At 57.1% G+C, this 27,375-nt stretch overlaps 1 protein-coding gene across 1 annotated transcript; it reads left to right on the forward strand.

Annotated features, from left to right (window-relative positions):
• Window positions 1–6,490: 6,490 nt before the first annotated feature.
• Window positions 6,491–25,462, forward strand: RADIL (Rap associating with DIL domain). The gene is made up of 15 exons (XM_069030313.1): window positions 6,491–9,392; window positions 14,953–15,088; window positions 15,173–15,266; window positions 16,294–16,950; window positions 17,118–17,155; window positions 18,146–18,306; window positions 18,983–19,095; window positions 19,969–20,206; window positions 20,662–20,834; window positions 21,111–21,261; window positions 21,571–21,761; window positions 22,586–22,976; window positions 23,060–23,199; window positions 23,962–24,101; window positions 24,709–25,462. Exons 1-15 carry the CDS (start codon window positions 8,582–8,584, stop codon window positions 24,812–24,814), a joined length of 3,540 nt encoding a protein of 1,179 aa, XP_068886414.1. The 5' UTR covers window positions 6,491–8,581; the 3' UTR covers window positions 24,815–25,462.
• The last annotated feature ends 1,913 nt before the right edge of the window (window positions 25,463–27,375 follow it).

Raw genomic sequence — 27,375 nt, forward strand, 5'->3', positions numbered from 1 at the left:
CTCACTCTTGCCTGCTTGTTAAATCAAAATTACTTCCCCTGCAGCATCTGGAAATAAACCTTTTTTTCTATCTGACTCAACCCACACGGCATTGGTCCCTGGTGAGGAGAGGAGCTGCTCAACCAACTGCAGGGTGCTGGGATGCTGAGCACTGACTCACCTTGATGCAGGGATGGCATTGCCAGCTGCTGAACAAATAAAGAAAGAAAGAAATGAGTTTGCTGACAGTGCCCATGTGGCCAGAAGTGCTGGCTGAAAGGCTCATCAGCATCTCACCACGGTGGCTTCAGCACAGAGCCCTCCACGCCTGCTCCAGCCCTGCCATTTTCCCTCCTCCATGGCTGAGTCAGAAGCCGAGGCGTGGAGCCCCAGGGCTGGCACTGCAGGGGGATGAAGGATGCCAGAGCCACGGAGGAGTGGAAAACCTGTGGCAGATTGGGCAGAGGGTAAGGACAGCTTGCTGCTGACCCCACAGGGGAACCCCACCAGCACCCAGCAGCTCCCACCGGCCTCTCCCGTGGGCACTGGCTCTTCTTGGAGGGGAGAATTTGCCCCCGTGCTGTCGCTGCCTGGCCTGCCCTCTGCACATCCATTGTCTGCCCTCTCTGCCATAATTACACAGGGCTGAGTTCCCCCCAGGCTACCATGCTCAGCGGCTTTCCCAGAAAGCCAGGGAGGGTTCCCTGCTTCCAGGGCAGCTGAACTCACCCAAAACCTGACCCACAACTTCCACCTCGCCCATCATTTCTTTGCTGCTGGCAATTGGGCTGGACTGGGAGGCCTCTTGACTTTGCTTTGCTCTGGTGCTGTCATTCCCAGAGGGTGTCTGGGTGGCAGAATCACTTTCCCACCCAGAGCGCCCCAGCACCCCTGGGCAGGGAAACAGCCCTTCACTGAAAGGAGATGTTTTCACCAAGGGAAGCAGAGCATCACTGACTGTCTCAACTTGAACAACTACCCAGTCACAATCCATCCCTTACTCCTTTCAGGAGTGTGCAGGCCTGTGTGCAGCCTCTGCAGTCTCCAGGGTCAGCTCTGGAGCTTTGATAAAACCTGTTTGGCCAAAGCCAGCCTGCGCCTGCACAGCCCTGCCTGGCTTGCTCCTGGCATTTTCATAGAATCCTAGAAAGTCTTGGGTTCCAAGAAACCTTAAAGCTCATCTTTTTCCAACCCCCTGCCATGGGCAAGGACACCTTCTACTAGACCAAGTTGATCAAAGCTGCTTCCAACCCAGCCTGGAACCTTTCCAGGGATGGGGCAACCACAGCTTCCCTGGGCAACCTCTTCCAGGGCCTCACCACCCTCACAGGCAAGACTTTATTCCCAGTATCCCATCTAACCCTGTCCTCTGTCAGTGGGAATCCATTCCCCCTTGTCCTGTCACTCCATGCCCAAAGTCCCTCTCCAGCTCTCTTGGAGTCCCTTTAGGCCCTGGAAGGGGCTCTAAGATCTCCCTGTAGCCTTCTCTTCTCCATCCCGATCACCTCCAGCTCTCCCAGCCTGGCTCCATAGGAGAGGTACTCCAACTCTTGGAGCATCTTCGCAGCCTCACTCCAACAGCTCCACGCCTTTCTGTGCTGAAGACCCAGGTGGGGTCTCAGAGAGGGGGGCAGAGTGGGGCAAAACCCCCTTCCCACATCCCGACCCTTCTCTGCCCGGTGGCGGTCCCGGCGGGGCGGTGCTGGTGGCGGCCGCGGGGAGGCGCCGGTGCCGCTGTCGCTCCGCCCCGGCGGGACGGGACCGGCCCGAGGTCCCCGCGCAGCCCCGGCGGCTCCGGGCGCTGCCGCCGCCGGGGTCGCGCCGAGCCAGCCCCGCTCCGACGGTGAGTACCGGGGCCGGGGGGCGCGGGGGAGGGGCGAAGGCAGACCTTACCCCGGGGACCCCCCTTTCCTGGGGGGCAGATCCCCGCTGTTGCGTCCCCGCACACCCTCGCTGGGTCGGGCGGGAGCGTTTTGTTTCTCGTCCCCTGGGAAGCGGAGGCGGGAGGAGCGCGGCGGTCGGGGCTTGTCCGGTTGCCGTGGGAGACCCGCGCTGCCCGCGGAGCCGCAGCGGGCACGGCCGGCGGGAGGGCTCTGCCGGGAACCGCAGCGCCCGGGGGTCCCTGTCCCGTGGCCGGGCACACGGGGAGCCTTCCCCGCATTGCCAGTCCCTGGGGGCCCGTGTTTCATTGCGCATCCCTTGGGATCCTGCTCTCCATCGCGTGCCCCATGGAATCCTCTCTCTTCCATACCCCTTGGGCTCCTTCTCCCTGTTGAACGCTCCTTGGAATCCTTGTCCCCATTCCATACCCCTTAGGATCCCTCTCCCCACTGCACGCTCCTTGGTAGCCTTCTCCCAGTCGCATGCCACTTGGGCTTCTTCTCCCCCTTGCACACACCCTGGGATCTCTCTCCCCATTCCATACCCCTTGGGATCCTTCTCCCCGTTGCATGCCCCTTGGGATCCCACTGCTATCCCACACCCGCCATTTCACCTGTATTCAGCTGCCTGCGACTGTGGTGGCATCCCAGGCCGTGGCAGGGAGGTGCGGAGATGATCTGTGTCCCTGTGAGGCTGGAGCAGTTTCATGCTGAGTTGTAACTTTAGCAGAAAAAACCCAGGGGAGTTTGCTACTTGCTTGGAAAGTGCTTATTTTCAGCTCTCTCCAGGACCAGTTAATTATCGCTGGAAAAAAAAAATATTGCTAAGATCTTATAATTAGGCAGCCTACAGAGGTTCTGGAGCTCGGGAGGCAGCAGAAAGCAAATGCTCTTTGTGCAGTGTTTCTGGGGTGTGTGTGTGAATAGAGCTGCCCGGGCAGAGGGCTGGCATTTACCTTGGTGCATTACCAAGGAGAGCTGGTGCACGTTGGTGGCTCAAAAGACCCTGAAAAATAATTATAGGGGGGAGAAAAAGCAGTAAAAGAGAACCTGCTGAAAGGACTCCTGTTGTCCTTGTGGAATCAGGTCCCAAACTGTGACAATGTTTGTGGAGCGACAGCTGCCCTAGGGACAAGCTGTTCGTGTTTGCGGGACCGGGACTGCCTTTCCATCCTGTCTGAGCAGTCCCGGGGCCGCGGGGTCCAGGCTGCGGCAGGGTGCCTGCTGCTAAGAATAACATGGTAAGGAGTTTACCCTCCCTGATCCGGCTAAAGACTGCACTGAGGCAGCCATGGACATCATCAGCCTCCGATCTGCCCCTAGATTAGATGGATAAAACTCACACAAGGAAAGGCCGGGCTCGGGAGCGGAGACTTGATGCCGAAAGGGAGGGAGCGGGGTCCGCGGCTCAGAGCGGAGGGGTTCGGGCTTTGCCCCGGCAGCCTGGGCTGTGGGGACGGGATCTGCAGAGGGGCAGGGTCTGGAGCAGAGGGGCAGGATTTGGAGCCGAGGAGCGCACGTCAAAGCCGCCGCGTCCAGGGCGTTCTCATTTCCTTTGCTCTCCGAGTTCTAATTTGTTCCACATTGCAGCGCCCGGGCGGCCTCTCCCTCCACTTGCAGCATCCAGGCTGCGGTCGGTGCCGTTAGTCCGAGGCTGCCACTCCAGCGGTTTCCATCAAAAAAAAAAAAAAAAAATTTAAAAAAAAAGGAGTAAAAAAAAAAAAAGACAATTTTTCCAAACAAAGATCTGAGGAAACAGCTTTTCTGGTTCCTGCTCTGGGATGGTTATAGCTGAAATCTCACCACCCATCTGTGCGCCGGGATGAGCCTCGGGGAAATTCCAGATGATTAAAAAGTGTTTTAATAGTGTTGTTGCTCTTCCCAAAAGGGAATAAGATGACCTGGTAGCTACAGGTTGATTGGCTTGATAGCATCCCCCCGGGGAGAAGAGGGAGAAACCTGGCTTGGGCTTGAATTGATTAAAGACTTCAGCACCAGGAATAAATTCCTGCCATCCAACGTGGCTATATGGAAAATAACTCCTGGCAAGCAGAAATTATTTCAGTCTCCAACATGAGAGGTGATTCTCTGGCTGTAATACACTTCTGAGAAGCATTTGAGTTATGGGAGGTGATATTCTTGTAAAAATCTGCACTTGCCCGTATTAAAGAAGTCAATCCAGTCCAGTATTTAGAGCTGACATTACACCGTGTCAAGAAAGCTGGTATTAAATAAACGTGATCTATATCCAAGGCAGTTATCAGGGAGATTATCACTGCTGGGCACTGCTAGCTGGTAACATGCACTTGGTGTTTTTATCACTAATCTGGAAGAAAGGAGATGAAAATGATTTCTGGAAAAACCTGGATGTGACCCCGAGCAGCTGAGTGTTAATGGTTTGTATAAATCCGGAGGTAAACCAGAGGAGTGAAAGGCATCCTAACTGGAGCAGAATGGAACATGGAAATCTTCTACACCCAAAAATAATAACTGTGGCTGTTCATGGTTTCCTGTCCCTAATCTGGATGGTAAATTTTCAGCTGGAGCTGCTTGCAGATGCTGGGAGAGGCAGCACAGGGGTTCACTAGGCAGCAGTTTGGGGGGTGGCTGCCTGTATGTCCACATTTCTGCACTGGAGAATTGAAAATTTTCAGGATAATGTGAAATTTGGCTCAGGAAAAAGGGAAAATAGCAGTAATTTGCATTTCTGGTCAGAATAAAATTTGGGTTTATGGTAGCCAAATCCAACCTCTCCATCTCAGCAGAGGAGATGTGGAGTCTGAGGACAAAGGGGCTGCAGAAAGGGTCTTACAGCTGGAGAGTAGAGGCCATCCAGTTAGTCCACTCATAAATCAAATCAAAGAGGAAAGAGGAGGGCTTGGCAAAAGCGTCTAAATTCTCTCGCAGAGGAGAAAATACATGGTAGCCAAAAGCTTGTTAATTGAGCAGAGAAAAGATGGCAAGAATCAATATCTGGCAGCTGAGGGCAGACACGTTGGAAATAAGGCATAAATATTTTACCAGGAGGAGCGATTAATCATCAGAAGAAACATGGAGCAGCAGAGGTGGGGCAAGCACCTCTTTGCCTTTCCCATCACGACCCGCAGAGCTTCTCCCACAGCCCCGGGGCTGGGCCAGCAAGAGGCACTGGATCGAACCACACCGAGGCCCTGATTAGGTGATTTAATTAGAGGATGATGCATTTATCTTTAATCACAGTGGACCCATGGAAGCGAGTAGTTCTCGTGCCCTGATGGCTCTTTCTGAGGAACACCCGTGAAATCCCTGGAGGCACTTAGCAGGTGCTTCTTTTAGCTTTGTCTCTTGGTTACCAGTGGTTGGGTTCTTGCAGATCTGTGGTGAAAAGGCAAGGGGACAGTGCTGGGTGGCTCTTCTTGATGTCCAGCAAAACAGGCTGAGATTCAGGAAAACAAAACTCAGTGAGCATCCCAGTGTGCTGTGGCTACTGGGGAAAGGAGCTGGTCCAGGGCTTGCTGTCCACCCATGGGTCAGAGGGTCCCCAGCCTGGCATCCTTGGGCACATGTGTGCTAGGGAGAAGGAGATAAAGGTCACAGGCCTGCTGCTGGTTCCATCTCCTTCCTTTCTCCTCTCCTCTCCTTTCCTTTCCTCCTGCTGTTCTCTCCTGCTCTCCCATGTGATGGGGTAGGTGCTGTTGGTTATAGGGTGTTTACATGTGGCTCAGTAGCCCCAATGCAAACCCACACAGCACATCAGGAGCATGTTGCAGAACCTCTGAGCTTTCCAAACCCACCACACTGCGAGCAGCCAATGTCCATGAGCAGCCCAGCACCTCTCCTCCTCTTCCTCTCGCAGAAACACGACTGACGCCTGCCCAGGATGATGCACAACGAAGGGCAAAGATTGTTTTGAGAAGGAGGATGAATGGAAGGAAAAAAGGCACGTGAGAAGGATGGCAAGGTAGGGAGAGGCTTTCCCTGAACGCTGGTTGGAGGCACTGGGAGGTGGAGGCTGCTCACCCATGACAGGAGCAGGAACCTTGGGCCCGCAGGAAAGTCCCCAGCGGTTGCAGAGTCAGTTGTGGTGATGGAAGGACATGTGGTGGCCACGTGAATACCGAGGGCATTTGTCACAGCTCTGCAGAGCTCAGACAGAGCTGGCTGTGGAAAATAGCTGGTTTTGGTGTGGCTGTGAGGAGGTGAAGGATCCCTGACAGATCTCGCTGGGGGGCAATCCCAGGCTTTTGACTAATTCCTGCGTAGCCGTTAGAGAGACAACGTCACTGAATGCTGGAGAAAGGGACTCCTGGGAAAGTCTGGATCATGCTCCATAGCTGCAGGCTTGTGTCCTTCCAGGGAACTGGCTTGCAGTGAGAAGGGAGCTCACCTGGGCTAGGGATGTCCATCGGGGAGCACGTGTCCCACTGACCTGCAGAGAGCTGTGCCCAGCAGTTGGCACTCTTGCTGGCTTGTCCCTGGGCAGCTGGGTCCAGCTGGAGCATCCCCACTCCCACAGCAGGACTCAGCAGGACTGCACGTACCAGAGATTTCCTCCTGGTGGGAGATGCCGGTGCCCAGCGTGCCTGAGCGCACGGATGTGGGAGGAGCCCATTCGTTATCATCTTATCCGGGCCCTCAGAGTCCTTGGGGGGATTAAGACCAGGTGTGTTCCTCTGTCTTTGGGAGAAGACTTTGATTTATCGGGTCACCCAGCGTGGTGCCTGGTGAAATCACACCGGTGCTGCTCTAGATGCTGAAAATTGGGGTGACCAGGCTGGAAGCTCCTCCTGATCCAGGCTTATTTTTTCCTGGTGAAACATCTTTGCCCCCGAACTCTGTAGGAGCTGCATTTGATAGAAAGAGCAGAAAAATAGCTGAGCTATAAATAACACATTCAAAACCAAGCAGGGACCTGCAAGAAGCAAGTCTCTGTGATGTGGACTTGGAGGAATGATTTTGCCACCAGCAGATGGTGAAAGGTTTCCCTTTGTGCTGGGGGTAGTTCAGGGTGGAGAAGATTAAATCCATGAAACCAGTGATTTGATGACAAAGTTTTGTCTTTTGCATGCTTGATGACAAGGTCCTGTAGTGACACTGGGGCAGTTTTCCTTCTGGTCAATGTTAATGAGGGCTGGCAGGGCCGTGCTCACGGCCCGGGGCAGCTGTTCCTGAACCTATCTGCTGGTGCCCTGACCTGCTCCCCAGGTTGGGGCTGCCTCGGCACTCCCAGGAGATGTCACACAGCACACATCAAGGGATGGCCCCAGGGATGTCCCCAGTGGGAGCAGCAGGTCTGGGCTCAGCTGGAGGAAGAGGAGCAGCATTGTGGGAGGAGCCAGAGCCCCAAACCCATCCCTGCCTCAGTTTCCCCAGTTGCAAGGTGGGAACAGGAGCAGCCTTACCTGCACCCAGTGAGTTGGGGTGAAGTTCCGGGGCACTATAAAACACAAGGTCCTCAGCCCTGCTGTCCTGTGCCAGGACTCCCACCCTTCAGCACACCAGGAGACAGTTTTGGAGCCAGCAGGTTAGAAAGAAGGACAAACCCCATCAGTTTCCTAGTGCTGGTGGGGCTGGGAGAAGGGAAAGGGGTGACTTGGGGTGCAGCAGCATAACAGCTCCTGGCCACATCCTTAGAACTTGGTGCCTCAGTTTCCCTGATCTGCAGCATTCCATGGGCCTCTGGCTGCGGGATGGGGGGATGCACATCCTGCAGCAACCCCCCGTGCATGGCTGGGAGGTGGTTTCTGGGTTAGAAGGTGACCTCTTCCATTAGCAGCAGGGACACTCTTTTTTCCTGAATTGGATGGTGGTTTGGAGGCTTTCCAGGGCCGACATCATTCTGCCTGATAGCGCTGAGTTTGCTCCGGAGGCGCGGCTGTGCCCGAGCCAGTCGGGGCTGCAGCTGTGGGAAGCTGCTGGTGCCCCGTGTGTCCCTGGCCAGGCACAGCTGGATCACCCCAACTGCTACAACCCTGTGCTCTGAGAGCTGCAGATGGGACGTTTTGGGGGTCCTCTGTGTATGCATGGAATCCCTGCAGATTATAAATCTGGAGGTGAGGGGGTTCCCAGCCCTGTGCAAATCAGGAATGCTTGGATTGTCTTTCTTCCAGAGCTCCCCTGCCAGCAGGTCACGGTGCAGCTGTGGATTATCAGCACCACGCAAGCACCAGGTGCTGCTGCAGCCGGGATGGGATTTCAAAGCCATCCCCAGATGGTGACAGTGACATTGGGCAGGAGTGCTATGCACCTAAATCCAGAAGTGATTGGTGGTTCCCAGTCCATTCCAGAGGATTGAGGAGCACTGGGAGCTGCCACACGGCCTTGGCCACATCTCCTCCAGTCGCTGCTGCCCACTTGGGGCTGCCCTGAGCAGCCCTGCCCTGGGCTAACGTGACAAGGGCAGCCTTGTCAGCGATGCCACCCTGTGCCTGAATGTCCTCCGCAAACAAGCAACAGCCAACAGATTTGCTGGAGTCAGGGCATTTTTAGAAAAGCTAATTAAAGCCCATTTTCACCCTGTGCCTCTCGCTGAGCAAAAGCATTTAGCAGTGACCTCAGAGTGAGTGAATTTGCACTTGATCTTTCCGTTTCACCTCTAAAAAATGGGATTGCTCCGCAAACTCGTTAGTGAGAGTAACTCCTGGTGCCTTGGCTCCTGACCAGGATGGGCCCCGCCAAGTCCCGCTGGGCTCTGCTCTCCTCCCGCTGCATTTTGCCTGGGTAAGAGGGACCTCTTAATACACATGATAGAGAAATATGGGGCCACTCCAGACTGTTCTCAGGGACAAATCCATCCAGAGGTAACTGTGCTGCTGCCAAGCGGTTTGGCTGAGCTTTTCCACTGGTGTTTTGGGTTACACAAGGGAAATGGCCGTCCCTTGATCTGTCACCTTGGAGATGACAGTGGCTCCTCTGTGACCACCTGCTCGCTCTCCCCTGCTGCACATCTGGCCTCTAAACCGCTCACCTTCCCCTTTTTGCTCTTCCCTGCCCAGCTGTGCTTCATGACGACCTCACGCACGATGTTTTATGGGCCCTCCTCCACCATGGCTCCGCCGTCCAAGAACCGGCTGAAGCGCCAGAGCCGGCTCTTCTCCCAGGTCTTGTACCGCACCCTGAGCTACAAGGACCGCAGCTCGGCCTCCGCCTCCCCGGCGGCTGCGGAGGACGACCCGGCCGAGCTCTCCACCCAGCTCTCGGCCCCTGGCATCCTGAAAATCTTCGGGGGCAACATCTGTGCGGGCACCAACTACAAGAGCGTGCTGGTGACGGGCAGCTCTGGCGCGCGGGAGCTGGTGAAGGAGGCCCTGGAGCGCTACGGGCTGAGCCAGCTCAGCGCCGGGCAGTACGCGCTGTGCGACGTCATCGGCCGCTTCCAGGGCCCCGAGAAGCAGTGGCAGACCGAGGGGCTGAGGGTCCTGGGTGACCACGAGAAGCCGCTGCTCATCCAGGACCTCTGGAAGCCCAGGGAGGGCTTCTCACGCCGGCTGGAGCTGCGCAGGAGGGCGGAGGTGGAGGAGATGGCGGCCAAGGATGTGGACACCACCACTGCAGGTCAGAGCTGGGTGTGGGGCAGGGAGAGGGGCTGGGATGCATCCCCAGAAACCCTCCCACACAAGCAGCTTTGAGATGTGGTTTGGGTGCACGGGGTGGTGCAAGTGGGAGGGTGGCCACATTTTAGCTGCAAGGCTCCTGTGTTGAGGCAGGACTCAGCACTCTCCTGCACTAATTTGGTATCTGCAACCTCAAATATTTACCCCAGCCAGTTTAGGGGTTAGTACCAAACCCTGCTCATGGCTGGGCAGCAGCAAGCAAGACCATCAGTGCTTCCTGCTCTTCCCATCAATGAACCAGCACCATGGCATCCCCAGCCTTGTGCCTGGCAGAGCACTGCCCTGCTCCCCTCCCCCCCCATCTCCCTCTGGGCATCCCCCAGGCCTGACACCCCCAGCAAATCTGCAGGAGCAATTAAGGAAAATGAAAAGCTAATGAAGAGAGAGCAATGTAGGGCAGGAGAGCCCCTGCAGCAGTGCCTGATGGAGGCCAGGGCTGGCAGGAGGAGATAAGTGCGTCATTAGGAACCAGCAGGTTAATAAGTGACCCCAGCGCACAGTAATGAAGCTTTCCTCCTCCCAGCCTCAGATAAAAGCCCTGTGAGGATGAGGGCAGAAAGGTTTAAAATCAGATTTTTGCTTGCATGGTGTGCTTGCTGTGTCAGGCCTGCTGACAGAGGGGTCTGGACCAGGCTCCGGAGGTGTCAGCCAGGGGGTTTTGCTGGGATGGGCCCTGAGCGGTTCCTCACTCCTGTAGGAGAGGATTGTTACTGTCAGAACTAAACTGATGATGATGCAGGATTACTCTGTGTGCTTGGCAAAGAAGAGCCAAGTTTCTCCCCCACCAGCACCAGAGCAAACGGTCCAACCCATCCCACGCCAGGGGGACACAGCTCCTCCGCCACCCATCCTAACAAAGGCTGGAAGGAGCCCAGGCAAAAGGTGAGGGAATCCAGCCATGGGAATTCTGGGGGAGAGGAGAGGCAGCTGGAGCCCCCCCAGCTGCAATTTTCAGTTGGGATTTCACCTGGCAGCCAGGTGGAAGGCTACCTCCATCCTCACCGTGCCCACTCTGTCTGCTCAGGGAGGGGATGCCACAGGTGGTCCCGGCTTGTTGCACATGGGACACACAGACAAAGAGGTGGCTCCTGCCAGAGCCTGGGCCAGGAAGGTGGATGCTCTGCTCTTCTCTTCAGCTCTTTCTCCAGCCAGGATCAGAGAGATGTGAAGCACTTTGGGAGAGCAGCGACTCTAAAAACAGCTTCTGTTGAATAGAGGGAAGGGCAAGAGCCAAGTGCAGTGGTTGCAGCACACGGTGGGCAGGACCATGTGGCAGCTCCCTGCTGGAGCCCAAGGTCACTTCCACTCGGCCTCAAATCCTCCCCCTCGGACCCAGAAAGCAACTTTCCTGCCCATGACCTGGATCCTGGGTGGGCTGGGAGCCATGGGGGTGCAAGGCTCCCACACAAGCTGGGGAAGCAGCAGGGTCTGGGCTGCCCAGCACAGGAGCAGCATCGAGTTGGCCTGGGACTGGCACCCTTCAGTCATTTCCAATGGAGGAGCAGTTCCTGATAGGATTCTGTGCTCTGGATCTGGAAACAAGCCCGTTATGCTTTCGTTATCACTTCATTTGTTTCAGCACTCCTGGGTGGGGCCATGGAAATCCCCCATTTTTTAATCTCTGGGCATTTTCCATTGCTGACCAAGCTCTTCCAAGATAGAAGTTACACCCACAGTCAGTCAGGCTGTCTGCTCTGCAGAGTACACAGCCCATAGTTGTCTTACCTGGTAAAATCTCACTCCTGCAGCCCTTTCTTTTGGTGGCACCAGGGGCTCTGTCACCAGTCTCACCCTGAGCTGGTGGCCCTGGGATGCCATGAGGCTGGGGCCACTCTTTCCCACCTCATCTGTGAACTGCCAGGAATGAATGTGAGTGATGCAGCCTGTGACCCAGCACCCCAAAAAGACACAAAACTCCTGGTGTAAGGGGTATCGACCATGAGTGCCCTCCACCAGGGTCACCCTTGTCACCAGGCTCAAGCTGGCAGAGGTCCCCTTGCTGAGCAGCAGCTGCCTGCCCAGGGTGGTGAGGCATTGGCGTGGAAAACACAACATCTGTGCAAAAATAAAGGGACTTCAGACTTGCAGCTCCCTCAGAGAAAAGCAGAGAGATGCTCAAATCATCCCCAGGGCAATACCTGCAGGTCCTTCCCCACACAGGGCATCGCTGGAGCAGCAGGACTGGGAGGACTGGAAGCACTGGGGTCACACAGGTGCATTGCTGCCTGCTGGGCTGATGGCTGAGGGAAAGGCTCCACACCCCTCCATGACCTGTTAGCAAATAGCTTAAGAGTTTTATCTGCTCAGTTACCCATTATCCTAATTAGTTTATTAGCTGCTTCCCACTGGGGAGGATGGTGCTGGCTCCTCATGCCACTAATTAGCAGCACAGGTAGAGTCTCTCAGCAGCAAACAAGGCAGCCCCCTCTCCCTGCTACCCCCAGCCCTGCTCCTTTTGGGGGCCATCGAGGCAGCAGTTATGGAGATGTAGAGTAAACACCCCAAACACAAACTGGAGGGGGCTGTCGGGAGGTGCAGCACTTGGCATCTCAGTGGCATTCATTTTCCAAAATACCCCCACTTTGTACCGGGTCCTGTCCTAACTGGAGCTTTCCCAAGAGGCTGCAGGCTGAACTGCACACGCAGCTCCAGAAACTTGGGATTTAAGCCTATTATTCTAAAAGATGCTCTGGCAAGTGCCTTTGAGGATCTGGCTTTGATATACCTTAGCACAACTGCATCCAGGGAAGATTCCCTGCAGAGTCTGCGGAGCAATTACATTAGGAAGGACTAGCCTGGTGTTAGTCCCTCCTGGGTACATTCAAAGCATTTCTCCTTTCCTGGGGCCCACAGAGTTATTTGTTGATTTATTTCTCCACCAGGAAAAGTGAACCTCTTTCCTCAGCTGAAAAAGAGTCAGATCCCAGCCAAAATCCCAGGCACCACAGCTAGCAGCTTTTCCCCTGGGATGCAGAATGGGTTTAGAGGCAGCAGATTGGTGGGGTTTGGTGGATACTGCCCAAGGGATGCCCAGCTCTCCCTAAGGATGTGAGCCAGCCCTGTGTTAGGATGTGATTAGTGAGAGATGCCTCTGCCTGAATTGAGGTGCAAATGAGACAAATGCCAAAGTAAATAATCCAGATTTTATTAACAATGTGAGGTAGAAAGAAGGAGAAAAGAAGGGACAGAGACAATGAGAGCACTCTTGTTTTCAGTCAGTGGTTTCTTGGGCTGGCGTTGTGAAATCTCCCCCTGCCAGAATTACCTATTACCCAGTCAGAGCTGATTCAGCACCGTTGCTGAGTTGCTTCTATTAGTTTCTTCCTTATCTTGGGAGTTCTGCCAAATGTCCTTGTGGCCTGTAAATTCTGTATTCTTTGTGCCCACTATCAGTGGTACATCCTTTTTCCCAAGCCTTATTAACCTCCCCCTAGGCCTGAGATCATTGGAGCCTGTCCAGCCCTAAACATTAACAAGGCCTAACACCCCAACAATAGCACCAGCACCTTTATACCATCCAAGTCCTGGATATCCAGGGAGGATTGTGATATTGGGAGGTGCTCCTTAACTCCTTACACCCTGTTCCCATCCCAATCTCCATGTGCATTTAGCAGCCACTGGCTCTGCCCTGGTCGTGCTGCGCTGGAGATGTTCAGGCTGAGTTTTGTGTGGGATAACCTGCACATGCCTGGGAGGACAAAACAGTATCAAAGGATTAAAAAAACCTAACCAGTTTTATGGAGGGACTTTGTTATGCTCAGGAAAAGAGCTGTGTTTATCTTTCCAGCACAGCCCCGGGGTTAGCGGGAGCCTGTGACGGGGGCTCTATCGGCAGTGAAAAAGCAACTTTTTCCTACACAAAATAAATACAGAAGCTTCCTTTCCACTCGATAAGGGGCTGATGATGGTCTGTCTCTGCAGGCAATGGGACCCCAGTCTGTCCCACTGAGCTCCAGCAGTAGCTGCTCCCCAGAATCCAGCTCCACTCCTCCCTACTCCCACAGGCTGGTCTGGGATCTGCACTGCCCCAACTGTCCTTCATCCCTTTGGCCCATTTCCATGCTGTGGGTTGGGGACAGGGCTCCTGGGGGGAGCAGAGGTGTCCTGCAGACAGCTTTGGGGTGGCCTTTGGCATCCCCAGCAGCGTGGCTTGGGTGGGCTTGTTGTTCTCCCTGGATTTCACATCCGTGCCGTGGCCAGGACGGGGACGGGAGCGGGGCCGATTGCCTTTTTAAGAAGGACGTGGGGCACGGGACTGCTTGGGGTGGCTTGACTGTGCCTTGCCCTAATCCCAAGGCATGTAAACAGCAGGGGCTATTTTCTCCCTGTCCCACCCCCCTCCCCATCCCCATCTCTTTGATTTTCCCAGCAAAGGAGCGCTCCATTTAAAACAAACAAACAAAAAAATGTATTTCAGAACCGGCAGCCCATTCCTCACCAAATAAGGCAGATGATTTTTTTTTTTTGGGTCTGAGCTTGTGAGTGTCCCTTTAAGCAGCCCTGGGCACCAGGCTCTCTGCTTTGCCGTCCCCAAATCCCGCTGGCTGTCCCCAAATCTCACTGTCCAAAGGCTGCTCCCTGGTCGGCCCAGCCAGGAGCGGGGCTCTGGCTCTGGAGCTGCACCGACAACGCTGCACCGCTGCTCCAGCAAGCAAATCCTTTAGATTTTTCCCTCTCTTCGTCCTCCCCGAATGCCAGTGACCGGCTCCCAGGAGGCTGCCCAGCTGAGGTACGAGCATCGCCCTTCGGACGCACAACTTCCTATTTCTCCTGCAGAGCTCAAGCCACGCTTGCAGCACGGAGGGACCCACGGGGACCCCCCCGGCTCTGCGTATGCCGTGTGAGGGGCTGCTTTTGCGCCTCGGCCAGGCCTATTCACTCAGTCCGGCTCCTGTTTGTCTCACGGACAGACAGCTCTGCACGAATTGATGCTTGGGAGAAGTTAATTGCAGCTTGTTCCTGCTGCAGCAGGGCTCCACTGCAGCTCCCGTGCCCGGCTGATGCTCCGGGGAATCGGGGAGGGGGTCCCTGCGGTTCCCAATTGCTGCTGGCCACTGAGTGCTGAAGGGCAGAAAGCAGAATCCGGGCTCTTTTTTTTTTTTTCTTTTTGGCAAAGATTGAGTGAAATTTCTTTTTAGCAGGGATCTCCTCTCCCCCAGCCCTGCAGCGTGGCCAGGGCAGGTGGGGGATACTATACACCGGCTGCTCTCCATTCAGTGAGGTTTGGGGGCCAGGGAGGGCTGGGACACCCCCTTTTTAGCCGTGGCATTAGGGCACTAAACTCTCCGCGCCGGTGTCTTGGCGTCACCTTTCGGGGAGGGCAAAGGACCAGGGACATCAAGCCAGGGTGGGTGCGCAGCGCCGGGAGGGCTCCAGCTGCTCCCTCCCCGCTCCGAGCTGCAGCATCCCCCCAGCCGCGGGGTGCTGCGGCGGGGCGGGGGGGTGGTCCCGGGGGGGCTGCAGGGGCTGAACGCCGCTCTGTCTCCCCCCCATCCCCGCAGGCATCAACGCCCAAGCGCGGAAGCTGCAGCGGCACCGGGCGCGGGGGGCCCGGCGGGCGGCGGGGGCTGAGCGGCGCGGGCCCCCCCCGGCCCTGCGGCGCAGCCTCAGCGAGACCAGCCTGGGGACCCCGGCGCGGCGGGCAGGGAGCGGGGCCGGGGCCGGGAGCGGGGCCGGGGCCGGGGCCCGGCTCCAGCGGCACTGCTCCACCCTGCCCGGCAGCCCGGCGGCGGCGCGGAGCGGCGGCAGCAGCATGCGGTACTCCCTCTACCAGTCCCCGCACCTCCTGCTCCTGCAGGGCTACAGCCAGCAGCATGTAAGCACCGCGCCGCCTCCTGCGCACCCCCGGCACCCCCCGCTTCCCTCCCACCCTCCAAAGCCCCGGGGAGCGGGGCTGCTTGCATGGCCGGAGCTGCTGGGGTCGAGGGGGGTGGCGGTGGTGGTGCGGATGAGCATCCTTTAGGAAACGGGCTTGGGACTCGCAGCCTTGTCCCCAAGTCTGTCCCCAGTCTGTCCCCAAGCACGGGGCACGCGGAGGCAGGACCCGTGACCCCCTGCAATGCCCCAGACGGATGCAAGGTGATCCCCGAGTAGCATCCCTGCCCCGGCCCGAGGCAGCCCTGGTTCTGCGGGGGTGGCTGAGCTGCCCCGTCCCCCGTCCCCCGTCCAGCTGCGTCCTTAGCGACAAATGGAATCAGAGGCTGCAAGGAGAACAGTGCGTCTGCTGGAGGCACTTGGAGAACTGCAAAGGACAGGGACAGCTCTTGCAGTTAATGGCTACTTTGTGCCCGTTGAGTATCCGGCTGTTCCAAGCTTTTTGGCAGGGTGACACCAGCACTGCAGCCATCCCGTTAGTGCTGCCGGGGAAACTGAGGCACGGGGTGGTCGCCTGAGCTGCACCGGGGTGTGCGGGCAGACTGTGGGGAAAGACAGGGCCAGGGGTGGATGCTCTGACTGGGGTCCCACCGTCCCCCCGGGCTGGGGGTGCAGGCATCGCTGCAGTCTGGGGGGAGAAGGTGGAAGGGAAAAACAGCTGCAGGAAGGGATGAGGGGGAGAGGTGGAAGGAGGGCTCCTTCTGCCCAAAGCAGCCCCATTTACTGCATGCCCAAAGTCATTGTGCCCATTTATTGGCGTGCCCAAGGCAGGGATCGCTGCTGTCCTGCTTGGCAGCGAGGAGAGTGAAAAAAGAAATGTTTTTGCCGTGCAAAGGTGCATGGGGGACAGCTGGGGACAGCGAGGGGACTGCTGGGGACAGCGGGAGGCTGCAGCACTCACTGCATGGCAGGGAGGAGGGTCCCTTCTCCCCGCTCCCCGGTTCATGCTGCGTCTCCTCGCTTGGCAGGACAGCCTGGTTTACCTGCTGAACCGCGAGCAGCACACGGTGGGCCAGAGGACACAGGCGAGCAAGCCCAGCATCAGCCTGTCAGCCCCCGACATCCTGCCCCTGCACTGCACCATCAGGAAGCTCCGACCTTCCCGGCACCGCTCGGAGGAGAAGCTGGTGCTGGAGCCCATCGCCGGCGCTGGCATCTCTGTCAACTTTGCCGAGGTGGCCCGGACGGTGGTGCTGCGGCACGGGGACCTGCTGTCCCTCGGCCTCTACTACCTGCTCCTCTACAAGGACCCCATGAAGGCGCAGCCGCTGCCGGCGCAGACCCTGCTGAGGCTGCGAGCCCTGCACCCCGAGGGTCCCCACGTGTGCGGGGCGTGTGGCAGCCTGCTGAAGGAGAAGGACCCTGCTGCCAAAAAGCGGGGCCCCTCGCCCTCCGGCGGCCCCAGGACGCCCCGCAGGAAGCTGCAGCTGGAGTTCGAGCCAGCGGCTGAGGACGTGCTCCTGCGGCGCATCATGACCCTGATCGAGCCCGGGGGGGATGACCACAAGCTGACACCCGCCTTCCTGCTCTGCCTCTGCATCCAGCACTCGGCCACCAACTTTGAGCCAGGAGACTTCGGGCAGCTGCTGCTCAAAGCGGCCAAAATGATCCAGAGGACGGTGTGGGTCAGTCAGCGGTGTGAGGGGGTGTTTGTGGGGTGGGGGGTTTGCTGGACCCCTCCCTGGGATCTGCCCAGCCTGGTCCCCGGTGGCAGTGAGTGCTGATGGGGGTGATGCTCATGCCATCCCATCCCACTGGTTTTCACTGTGCTCTCCCTTCTCTCCCTGCCCAGGAGCGGACGCGGGAGCTGGCTGAAAAGCAATCCCAGCAGTAAGTGTGACCCTCCTTGTTTTGCCTCAAAACAGGGAGAACTCAACACCGGTCCTTCCTCCATGAGTGAAGGGAGTCCGTGGCTGGTAAAACCACCCTCCCAGCCTGTCAGCAGTGATGCATGATGAGTTTTCCTGCTAAATCCCACACATTCTGCTCTCTGGGCCTTTAACCACGATGCCTGCATGGAATGTGTGGGTCTGGAAAAGCAGGCAAGCTCGGGAGGGAATAAGACCTGCAGCAGATCCAAGACCTGGCCAAGGCTTTGCACTTGTGGCTTCATCCCTGAGGGATATAGCAGGAATGTCCCTTACGTGTGAGCTTGACCTTCTTCATGCTGGAGACCCCTCAGTGGAGCTGAGATGGAGCTGGCATTGCATGTGTGCATCCAGGGGTGGTGTGGGACACAGGGTGTCCCAGTGCTGGGAGCACCATTCTGGGGCAATCACAGTGGTGCAAGGAGCTGTCTTCCCAGCCATTTCCAAAATCCCATCCCTAAACCAGTATCTGGAGGAACTGTTGGTGCTTGCTGTGAGCTCTCCTGTAGGATAAACTTCAAGGATACTTCCCAGGCCTTTCCTATAGCAAGAAAAAGCAGTTTAGCATTTGAGAAATTTCCCAGATGTTTTTTGTTTTATTTTTGAACAGCCCAGGGCAGGTGAGCTGGGTTTAACTGTCCAGAGCTGGCAGGAGCAGCACATACCCCTAGGGAAGGGCTGCTTTTCAGCGAGTACTTACTGCAGTTCAGTGGTATCAGGAGAAGTCTCCCCCAAAAGTGGCACCCCGCAAAGGCCAGGTGACCTTGGCCACCCCAGAGCAGGAACCACTGAATTTTCCCTTGTAAAGGATCTTTCTAAGGGGAGTGCTGGACTTGGGGGTGGAGGGGTGTGAAAACTCTCTGGCATTGCCCCAGGCTGGCTGTTTTCTCCCCAAAAGCCTGAGCAGGGATGCTGAGGAACAGTAGGTGTAACACCTGCTGTGTCTCCCCAGCCAGGACCCTGCCACCCTGTCCCGCTTCACCATCACGGACCTTCTCCCAGACCTGCAGCACATCATCTTCTGGATGGCCAATGCCATCGAGATCCTCTACTTTGTCCAGCAGAAATCACCCACCTACATCCAGAGCATGGAGGAGGAACTGGACATCAAAGGTAAGTCTGGATGCAGCATCCTGCCTGTTTTTCCAGCTGGAGCAACCCTGCTCTGCTAATCCCCAGCCACAGGTGGTGGTTGGTGCCCTCAAGATGCTCTGTTAACCCTCCGTAATCCTCATCAGCAGGGACATCTCTGTGGTGTGGGCTGGGGAAATCTGTGGGAGGAGCAGCCTCACATCTTGCCGTGGTGCTGCCCAGCTCCAGAGCCAGGTTGTGTTGTGTTCACAGAGGAGCATCCTCTGCCACCATGGCAGCTTATGGTTAATGCCTTGGGGGGACTTTCTTCACCCTTGGCTGCTGTGGGGGCACCTGGGCTTGCAGGCAGCCCTGCAGAACTGCTCAGTGATGAGTCTATGTTAATGCCAGCAAAACGAAAAAAAAAAAGATGAAAAGGTGTTAAACCAGCCTCAGAAAGTTTCTGGTCTATGCAGAAAGTTAAAATGTTCACAGGCCAGGCAGGTGCTGGAAGGAGGGTGCAGCCCTGAGCTGCCGGCAGGGATGGGAGCTGTGGGGGATGGCAGATGGGAGCTCCCTGCGGCCAGAGGAGCCTCTGCCCTGACGAGGGATTCCGTGGTGATGATACAAACCTGGAAATTCTAATAACCCACACCCTAGGAATTTGGGGGCCTTGCTGCTGCAGGTTTGCTCCCCTATCCTCCTCTCCTCCCCCCAGGCTCCAAGGAGTCTCTGTTCTCCTCGACCATCACAGCCAGTGAGGAGGCGATGACGGTGCTGGAAGAGGTGATCATGTACACCTTCCAGCAGTGTGTCTACTACATCTCCAAGGTACGGTGCCACACGGGGCCAGCACGAGCATCCCCAGGGCTGTGCAGGAGGGTTTTTTTTTAAGCTTTTACTCCTTGGCAGTTGCACCACGCTGAGGTGTTTTCCTTCGGGCTGAAGTGCCCCGATTTTTGGTCGCAGCCCAGGAAAAGTATTGAATTACTGCGGCGTGTTTCCTTGTCTGCAGTGCAGCGGCTCGGGGGAGGTGTCTGGGGAGGGCTGCTTGGCTCCGGCCAGCGCGGCATAATGGTGTGATTCAGGGCGTGATGGAAAGGGGCCCCTGGCCCGCCGCCGTTGGACCGCGAGAGCCGGGCGGCAGCGGCAGCAGGAACAGAGCGGGCAGTGTGAGGCACAGAAAGGCTGCCCTGTGCAGGACGGCTCCTGTCCACTGGCACCGGCCCGCGGGGACACAGGGGCTGCTCCTGCACCGCTCCAGAGCAGCGTCTTCCTCCCCTGCGCCCTCCTCCTCAGCACCCTCCCCTTCCCTTAGCCCCGCAGAAGGGAGTGCGAGGCACTGCTCTCCCATTTAAGCAATAGGGAAATGCCATCCCCACCGATCCCGACTTTTCTTTCACCCTCGTGCCCAACTGATTGGCTGCTGCCCTGGTTCACATCGGATTTTACAGATTTTAGCTGTTGTCACACACCATCACTCCCAAGTGCTAAAAGCGGCCAATCTGTTAATTTTTATGATTTTTTAAACTTCTGCACAACACTGGAGCCCACGGAGGCAGGGGGTGAGTAGGAGCAGCCCCTTGCTGGAGCAGCACTGGCAGGGTTTGCTTGGCTGCGGAGGTGAAGGAAAGGTTTGGCTCATGCAAAAATAGAAAAACCCAACAAACTGAGTCTGCTGTGAACTTGCTGCTCTCCCTGCAGTGTCTGTACGTGTCGCTCCCTGCCCTGCTGGAGTGCAATCCCTTCCAGAGTGAGTGCCGGGAGAGCTGGCGGGGGACCCTGCCGCTGCCCGAGGAGCTCCGCAGGGTCGTGCTCATCTACCAGGCTGTGCTGGACCTGCTCCACCAGTACGAAGTGCACCCCGAGATCACCTCCCAGATGTTCGCCTACCTCTTCTTCTTCTCCAACACCCTGCTCTTCAACCAGCTCCTGGATAAGGGTCAGTCCTCCTTGAATTGGGTGACACATGGAGAACTGACTTACTGGGATGCACTCCAGTCCATCCCAGTGCCACCTTGGAGGGTACAGGAAGGAGGGTGCTGGGGATGGGCACTGTTACAGGGAGGCCAAGCACAGACCCAGCTGCTGGCACCAGGGTCCCCATTCCCGGGAGAGGCTAAACCCCACAAGGATCCCATCCCCATTCCCCTGCCCCTTTGAGCCTGAGCAGAGGAGGCTGAGGGCAGTTAATAGGGGCAGCTCATTAATAAACTATGGCAGCCCGAGGTGCTCATTAGCCCTCATTAACACAGTTGCCCATTGTCAGTGCCAGGCAAGGTCCAGCCACCACCAGGAATTACAGCCACAGGATGCTGGGGACATTAACCGGGGGCAGGTGCTGGGGGGCTGAGGGGCTGTTCCCTGACATGGCTGATGGATGCTTTGCCTCCTCAGGCTCCTCTCTGGGCTGCTTCCACTGGTCTCAGGGGGTGAAGCTGCGGGCCAGCATGCGGCTGCTCCTGGAATGGCTGCGTGACGCCGGCTTTGAGCAGCTCGCCCAGCAGTTCTTCGCCAAACTCGCCAGTGTGGCCAACCTGCTGGCCATGCCTGGCTCCCAGCTGGTGCAGGTGAGGCATGCCCAGCCTCATGGCATTTGGATAGGCATGGGCAGGAGAGCGCCTGCTCAGTGTCTGGGGGATCCCTACACTGATGCATCCCTTTTGCAACCCGCCACCATCTGCCCTTTCCCAGGGTCTGTGGGTGGGCAGTACTCAGGAGAGGATGTTCTGGCTCTCTCCATCTTACCCACTCTTTCCCTCCTGCGCCCCTTGCAAGCTCCTGCTCCTCACAGGAAGCGGTTTCTCACCTCTGCCATTGGCCTCATGCTCTGTGTCCTCCCCCAGATGACCTGGCCATCCCTGCGAGCCGAGTTCCCAGCGCTGAGCCCTGCGCAGCTGCACCGGGTGCTGAGCCAGTGCCAGGCAGTGATGGACGTGGGCTGCATCTCAGCGTGGCAGCCCAGTGAGGAGGAGAGCCCGGCCGCCTTCCAGCCTGGTGAGTCCTGGTCAGCCTACTCCAGTCACGTACAAACCAAACAGGTAATTCCCTTCCCCTTCCTGGGTGTCCTGTAGTACCTGCAGTGATTGGGAATAACCACAGCCCCAAAATTCAGATATTGCAAAGCATGCAAAGTGCATTCAGATGGGTGTGAGGCTTTTTCTGCGGTCCCAAGTGAGGGATGCTGCTGGCTCAAGCTCACTAAATCCCTGATCCCAGCTGGGAGACTGCACATGGCTGAGAGCCAGGAGGCAGGAGTGGGGTGCATCCTGGGCTAGTGCTAACCTCCATCCCTCTGCCTTTCAGATGAGATGCTGGAGTCCTTTGACAACCACCCACCCATCATCCTGCCCAGCGGGGGCTTCAAAGTGGACCTGGAGGTGGAGACATTGGATGACAACATCTACAAACACCTCCTTTACATTCGCCACTTCCTCTGGAGCCTGCAGAGCAAGAGCCCCCACACCAGCGAGGGGCCAGGCTCAGCACCCCTAAAGGTATCCTGTATCCCATGGGGGGGGTTGTTCCTCTTCTGGGTGGGCAGGAGGGTTTTGGGTCCCTCTGCAGACCCCTTCAAGCCCAGTGCCAAGGGCTTGCTACCCTCGCCTGCAGCCTGGAGCTGTGGCACTGCCCTCGGGGAGAGCTTCTGGAAGGATTAGTGCTGCTAATCCCCCAGCATGGGGGGCCCGGGAAGGTGAGCTGGAAGGACAGGCTCTTCCCAGCAATCTCGTTAGCAAGGAGGAGGGAGGAAGGGGAGATGTCTGTGGGCAGTGCTCTCCTTCTCCCTGCGTGTTCCCTGTCCTCCCTGCGCTGCACCCTGCCCATCCCCAGCAGCCAGGCTTGCACAAAAGCACTAATTAGCTAATGCCTGTAAAGCACAGGGAGGGTGATACGTGCTGTGGGTGATAAGCTCAACTACCAAGTGGAGGACGTCCCTCCAGCAGGTCCCCTTCTCCTCTCCCATCTTGTCCCCATCCCCTGCAGCACCCACAGGCACTGTCTGTCACCCTGGGGCTACACTGCCCAGCCCTTGTGGCACAGGAGGAACTGTGCTACCCCAGTGTTCCCTTCCAGTGGGATCCCCCAGCAGGGACATGACCAGGAATCCCCTCCCGGCTGGCTGTAAACATCCCCAGCATGGCCCTGGCCACCAAACGGGGGTGTGGGAGCTGTGCTGGGAAGCCAGGACAAGCCTGGCAGTGTCTGAATTGACAAGGCTTTGGATGGATCTGGCAGCCAGGAAAGCGACAGGGTGGTGGGGTACAGGTAGGGAGTGAAAAGCACACGCAGGGGGTCCCACAGCATTTTCCTCCTTCTTAAGAAAGAGGCATGCACGGCGCCGGAGGTGCTGGAGGTGAGCGAGGGCCCGGCGGCCCTGGGGAGCACCATTGCCCAGGAGGATTACTGCTCCCTGGGGGGCTGTGCCGAGCCAGAGGGGAACCCCCAGCTCTGCCTGGCCACCAACGCTTGCCCCTGCGAGCCCCCCGCTGGTGAGCCCCAGCTCCAGGAGAAGCTCAAGCAGCTGCAGCTGGGCAGGAATCTGGTCCCCAAGGCCGGCACGGCACCCACAGACTCCTCCTGCCTGCTGACACCACCCACCACCCCCCTGAACTTCGACTCCGGGAGCCCGGAGTCACCGCAGGGCACCGGCAAAGGGCTGCAGGACCCCCGCAGGAACGGGATGAACGGCACCAAAGGCAGCACCCCTGAAGGTACCGAGCGCTGGCGCTGCCCTGGGGCTGTGAGGCTGGGTTTGGGCGGTGCCAGAGCCGTAAGCCGCTCTCTCCGCTGCCAGGCTGCTCGCCGACCCCCTATGACTACCCCACGCCGGAGTCTTCCAGCCGCAGCTCTGCCACCGATGACTTCTGCTACGTCTTCGTGGTGGAGCTGGAGAGGGGACCCATCGGGCTGGGGATGGGGCTGATCGATGGTGTGGTGAGTTCTCAGCTCGTGTCCCTCACTCTGCTAGAGTGGGACCTGTGGGACCTGGTTCATACCCCAAGAAAAGCCAGCAAAGAAGCTGATGGCTTCCCACGGGAGCTAGGGTGCTTCTCCTGGGGACAAGGAGGCAGAGAGAGATCTATCAGAGGACCTCTACTCCTAGGTTGCAGTGCCATGCATACAAAGTCCACAGCTGTCCTGCAGCTGGAGAGAGCAAACAGACTCAGCTCTCTTGTGGAAGGAAAATGACTCAGCCGAGGTCTTTCCTCCACCCTTCAGCGGTGGCAGGGGAAGTGGAGAGGAGCAGGGAGGCTCACAGGGTGTCAAAACAGCTCCTCCTTTGCATAAGGAGGAATCTGGCATTGTGGAGTGGATCAGCTTTTTAAATGGCCTTCCACAGCTGTGCTGTTGGACAGTAGGAAACAGAGCATCACCGAGCCCTGGGACAGTGTGAGCAGAGCTCCCATCCCAACATGGCTGCAGGTTAATGAGGCTTTACTTTTAATTAAATTGAAAAAGAGCAGATTGCCCCCACCTCTCCTTTCTGTGTATAAATTGATATAAAACTAAAGGATCTAATTTCCTTCCTGTTACTGTCAGCACCATCCCCATCATGTTCCCAAGCATCTCCAAGGTCCCACTTGCCATCAGGCTTGGCAACTCTGGGGAAGAGTTACCCCACCGGGGGAGCTCAGCCCTTTGGGACCACAAATCTTTGTGTCCCTTTTTTTGCTCACCTCCTTTCCTTGCCAACAGCACACCCCTCTCTGCTCCCCGGGGATCTACATCCGCACCCTGATTGAGGACAGCCCCGCGGCTGCCGACGGCAGGCTCTCCATCGGGGACCGCATCCTGGCTGTCAACGGCACCAGCCTCATTGGGGCAGACTATCAGAGGTGAGTCTCACCTCAGCAGAGGGCCTGGGGTGGTGCCAGCACTGGGAGAGTTACTGTCAGGTCCAGGTTTCCAGCTGTTTTGCTGCAAGAGTTGCCAGCGCTGCAGTCCTGAGGATGCTGCGGTACGAGCAAGCTGCAGGGAGAGGAGTGACCTGCACAGGACACCAGAGAGGGGGAAGGGCTGTGGGTTCAGAAGAGGGGTTATGGAGCAACAACTGGGGAGCATATATGGGAAATAAATGGGAGCTCCAGAGGTGTGTCTCAGCAATGCAGAGTTGCTCCAGCCCCATCCCACCCCAGGTTTCCTCTTGAAGGTGGCGGGATGGGGCAGCTCAGAGGCAGAGCCCAGGTGCCCATAGCACAGAGCAGCTTAGGGCTTGTTTGCCCTCGTCCTGGCAGCACTAACCTGGAGGCCAAGCCCTCCACAAAGCTACAGGCAGGAGAGAAACAGCCCCTGCATGTAACCCTGAGCAGGCACAGGGCAGAGGGGCAGGTGATTGGCAAAGGGGGCGTGTTTTGTGAATGTCCTTGACTTGGCAGGCTCCTGAGGGGCTGCCAGCCCGAGGGAGCCAGAACTCACCTCTCTCCCTGTTGCTGCTCCCTGCAGTGCCGTGGACCTCATCCGCTCCGGAGGGAAGAAGCTACGGTTTCTGGTTGCCAAGTCGGACATTGAAATAGCCAAAAAAATCAGTTCCAGCTCCTCTTCCTCTTAGTCGTTGTGGTGCAAGAATCCTTCTGCAGCAGCCTGTGGCTACAGCTCTGGTTAAGGCTGACCTCAGGGAGCCTGGAGTGCAAGAGGGAGGACCAGGACTCCACAACAGCCCTCCATGTGCTTTTGGACACTTTGCCCCTGCACTGCAGCAGATGAAAGGACACGCAAGGATAGTGTACGCTTCTCCCACTGCACTGGCTGGGAGCATCATTCCTGATCCATTGCCCAGCCTCACCTTATACCCAGTGTCGTCCTACTCAGGAGGACGTTCTTCTCCTTTCCTGTTCCTTTGTCCCCTCTGGCAGGGGGAGGGAAGGGGATGCTCCCACTATGGGGACTTGTAGGCAGGCTCCTCTGTTCCTCTAGGCTGGCAGCCCTGTGTGGTATTTCGTGCTGGCAGGCAGAAAGCTTGAAATACCTTTGGGTTTTGAAGATGAACATGTGGGGCAGGCCTGGGCTTCACTGTGGCAGTGGCCACCTGAGGTGCTGGCACGTCAGGCTGGAAAAGTGTGCTCAGCTCTGGGAGTGGTGAAGGCAGCACAAGCACCCAGGAGTGGGATTCCACACAGGATGCATCACCAGGAGTTAATTCCCCTGGTGCCATACACTCAGGTGCCTTTCTGCCGCTGGGCTCCAGCCCTGCCTCGTGTTGGGGTTTTAGTTTAGTCCTAGTTTTTTTTCTGTTAAAGGAATTTTTTCCCATAGCATGTTGCTAGGAGATAAATGGCCATACTTGAGAGGAGATAGCCATACTTAAGAAAAGACAAAAGGGCCCGTCCAGGCTTTTGTTTTCACCTGGCGGGCAGTTCAGTTCGCTCTCAGCGTCTGGAGAGAGAAGCCGCGGAGAGAAGAGCTGCTGGTTCCCGTTTTCGGCGTCTTTCCTTTCTGCTGGGAACAACACCGGGGATCCCAGGGCTGCTTTCCCTGCCCTGCTGGAGGCTGGGGCTGTGGCCGCCCACCCCGCTGCTGCTTCGAGCCTTCGCTACGCTGTAGCCGTGCTTGCCCTGCCTGCCTGGAGCCCCGGGGGGTTCCCCTTTTGGATACATCTCGTCTGCCACCCGGGATTTGTGTTTGTGCCTGCCGCTCCAGCCTACCAGTCCAGCCTGCTGTTTCCGAGACTCCGGGACCAGCTGCCCACCGGTTTCTGAAGCTCCTTTGTTCCATCCTTCCCCGGGATCCCAGGGCGCCAGAGCAGCCGCGTGTTCCCCGAGCTCGCTCCGGAGCGCCCCCTGCAGCCGCGGGGGAACCATCGCACCTGCCCTGCTCACCGGGAGCCGCCAGCGATCCCTGTCGGCTGCAAGCGGAACTGCACCCGAGGGGAAATAGCCTGACAGCCGAGAAGGCTGGGACTGGGTTTGTGTTTGCTGTTACTGCCATAGTTGTTGTTGTTTTGTTTGACTAGTTATATATATATATACATATATATAGTAAAGAACTGTTATTCCTATTTTCCCACATCTTTGCCTAAAGACCCTTGATTTCAAAATTATAATAACTCAGAGGGAAAGGGGTTACATCTGCCACTCCAAGGGAGGCTTCTGCCTTCCTTAGCAGACACCTGTCTTTCAAACCTAGACAGATCTTGGCGCCCAACGTGGGGCCTGAGGGCATTAAGAGAGAGAGGTGAAAAAGGAATAACAGTTCCTGGATAACTTAATTCGGTGTGTTGGATATAGGAACCTTGGTAGGCAGCACTATGTGGTCTGCTTTGCCCTGGTTCGGGTGGCATGTGGCCGTGGCTATATTCTTCCCCTTTGCAGCTCCCTACTTGAATATGGGTCCTCTCACTAAGGCTACCATTGCTGTTATCCAGCTTGTGCTGTGGGTCGAGAAGGTGAGGAATTCATGGGTTTTTAACTTCCTCCGGAATGTGGGCACGTGGATAAATGGCTATCACACACTGAGCGCATGTTTTTGGGGTTATGTTAACAATGGTACCTTCTGTGAGGAAATGACACCAGGGGAAGTTTTCCCCCAACCCCTCAACCAGTTATTTGGACCCACCCCATCAATTTTTGAAGGGTTTAGATTCCTTCTGAACACTAACCACCTGCTGCTGGTAGGCCTACTCTATTTAGCATTCAAGGATAAGTTGAGATTGGCTTGGATAACTACCCAGACACCAGCCCCAGAGACTAGAGATCCTGCCCCAGAGCCTGACCCTGCCCCAGAACCTGACATGGCCCCAGAGAGTAGAGTTCCTACCCCAGAGCCTGATCCTGCCCCGGAACCTGACACGGCCCCAGACACTAGAGATCCTACCCCAGAGCCTGATTCAGCCCCAGAGCCTGACACAGCCCCAGACACTAGAGACCCTGCCCCACAACCTGATACCGCCCAACAGCCCACCTCAGAAATGGACTACCCGAAATGGGTGGGGGTACTGGCGAAAGGGATGCAGGAGATGTGCCAGGAGATGGGCCAGGTGCGCAAGGAGATGTGCCAGGAGATGGGCCAGGTGCGCCAGGAGATATGCCAATTGCTAAGGGAATACACCTCCTCAGCTAGTGAAAAAACCTCTCCCTGCCCCAAAGAGGGTGAGTCCGACGGTGCAGCAGTGGA

Source organism: Aphelocoma coerulescens, chromosome 14 (genome assembly GCF_041296385.1).
Source record: "Aphelocoma coerulescens isolate FSJ_1873_10779 chromosome 14, UR_Acoe_1.0, whole genome shotgun sequence".
NCBI classification, from domain to species: domain Eukaryota; kingdom Metazoa; phylum Chordata; class Aves; order Passeriformes; family Corvidae; genus Aphelocoma; species Aphelocoma coerulescens.